This window comes from Phytophthora parasitica (assembly GCF_000247585.1).
Source record: "Phytophthora parasitica INRA-310 unplaced genomic scaffold supercont2.8, whole genome shotgun sequence".
Classification (NCBI taxonomy): Eukaryota; Oomycota; class Peronosporomycetes; order Peronosporales; family Peronosporaceae; genus Phytophthora; species Phytophthora nicotianae.
In genome coordinates, this window is record NW_008648994.1 from 693,960 (window position 1) to 696,175 (window position 2,216).

The window sequence follows — 2,216 nt, forward strand, 5'->3', positions numbered from 1 at the left end:
TTCATGCTCATAAAATGAGTAGATATCCGTTGCAAAACATTGAAGAAGCTTCAACCAATAAGGGCATTTCTCACCAGTCGTGTTGCAAGTTGATGAAACACAGTACCACATTTTGTACCTCATCTTGTGTCCATCAGTGTTCTCCTTGCATATCGAGCAGTGTTTGTTCTTGTTGTTAGTGTAGACATGCAGAGAGCGCATTTTATCGAGCTTTTTGTTTGCCAGTAGTTCTCCCTCGGCTGTACCAATCGCTCTCCACGTATATTCCATCGGCACGTTCTCCTCGGCGAGACGAACTATTTGTGTCTAAACAATTGCAAAGGTAGAATTGCTGGCAAGAAAGAAACAAAAGCTAGTTTTGGTATCAGTCGCGATTCTTCGCATCTTGTGTTTCCCTTAGCGTATTTATAGATTTCATCATCGCTAATGACGACCTGCTCTTTTAAACTCTTGAATTCAAGACATCCATCAACGTAATTCCCCAAGTAACTTATTCCGTGAAATGAAAGCCTTATTATTTTATACTTACCCAACGATATGCATGTACATTCATATATTACTATGTACTATTACACATTCAAACGCGGGGTGCAGATGATTGTAAAGCTGCCTAGCCCTCATCTTAGCCAATTAGTCAAGGTCATGTCACTTTCCCTGAGGTCTACGTCGTGAAATCGGGCGAAGTATTTGACGGCGGCATGAAGACGTACGATCGCTCGGACATCACCTGCCTCGGCCACACTGAAAGCAACGTATCCACTGCTGTCTTCGAGGTCGAACCCGGTGCTACAATCAAGAACGTCATCATCGGCCAGAACCAAATGGAGGATGTCCACTGCGAGATGTCGGACTGCACGATCGAGAACGTGTGTTGGGACGATGTGTGCGAGGATGCCCTTAGTATCAAGGGTGGAAACTCTTCCAGTGTGTCCAGGGTCATCGGTGGTGGGGCTCGTTATGCGGATGACAAGGTAATCCAGCACAACGGATATGGCACCGTTGTTGTCGAGGGCTTCTACGCACTGGACTTCAACAAGCTGTACCGCTCATGCGGAAACTGCAAGAGCAACCCTCGCCAGCGCTTCCTCAACATGACCAACATTTACGTGGACCTCGCGGTTGTTAAAAGTGACCGCGCTGGTAAAAACGTCAGCATTGTCATGATGAACGGGAACTTTGGAGATGAAGCTGTGCTGCGCAACATTTATGTGAAGCCTACTATGGCGAGATTCACGGAGTGTGCCTCCTCCTATGGAGTGAACCAAAGCGGAGCGAAACCAGTGGTGCTGAGCAACGGTCCTAAGGCGCCGGTGTGTCAGTACAGCTACGACGACGTCCATATCATTCCGAGCAAGCAAAAGCAGGGACAGCACGAACAGCAGCACCTGAGTGGAAAATTGTGTGTGTTTTAAACGCAGAGCGTTTTAAACTGTAGGTGCATCATACACGTGACGCACTTTGCGAAAGTATCATGGAAGCAATTTGCACGTGCAACAGATTAACAGCTTGCTTGTGCATCGCAGCAGTTTGATGATGGTTTAGAGGATGGAGCATATAATAGAAGTAGCACTTCTTTCGACAGTGCGAAAACTCCAACCTAACATAAATCATAGAGGCCTTAGAGAGGCGCCTTGACAGCCGGAGCGTAGCGGAGGTCTGTCAGGGGACGGCGCGTAGGCCGGAGTAGATTCCGAAACAGGGAGCCAATATCTTTTTATCGACGCATTGCCCGCCATGAGCGCAGCGAAATTGGCGGTGCAAACGAGGAGCTCACGGATTGGCTTAAGTACGATTCTCACCAAATTCGCACGGGTATGACAGACTGTCGCACCAGTGGGAGAAGTATCTTTCGCGATCTGTATTGTAAATTTGCCGATTCGGGTCTGTTTGAGACTTCTAAAAAAGTTTATTTTTAATCGGACAGATGATTTATGACAAATGCTAATTTGGGTGAACGCATTCTTTTTTCCTTTAAGTTGACTTAACCACAACGACATCTGTTTGTCCTATATACTTACCAACTCACTTCGCTTGGTTAGGCTCATCCTCGCCGTATTCCTATGTAGGCGACTGCTTACTTGTTTTGGACAGCACGTTGAAAACACAAAGGAGGTGTGATTTACACAATGATATGTGAGTCACACAAAACAGTCACCATTTTGCACATCAGACTTGTGGGACGCACACAACCACACATTAGCATAACACAGAAATAC

The 2,216-nt window shown here is 46.4% G+C and overlaps 1 protein-coding gene across 1 annotated transcript; it reads left to right on the top strand.

Annotated features, from left to right (window-relative positions):
• Positions 1–698: 698 nt before the first annotated feature.
• Positions 699–1,412, top strand: PPTG_05840 (hypothetical protein; the record flags this gene model as incomplete). Its single annotated transcript, XM_008899570.1, has 1 exon — positions 699–1,412. One exon carries the CDS (start codon positions 699–701, stop codon positions 1,410–1,412), a length of 714 nt encoding a protein of 237 aa, XP_008897818.1.
• Positions 1,413–2,216: the final 804 nt, after the last annotated feature.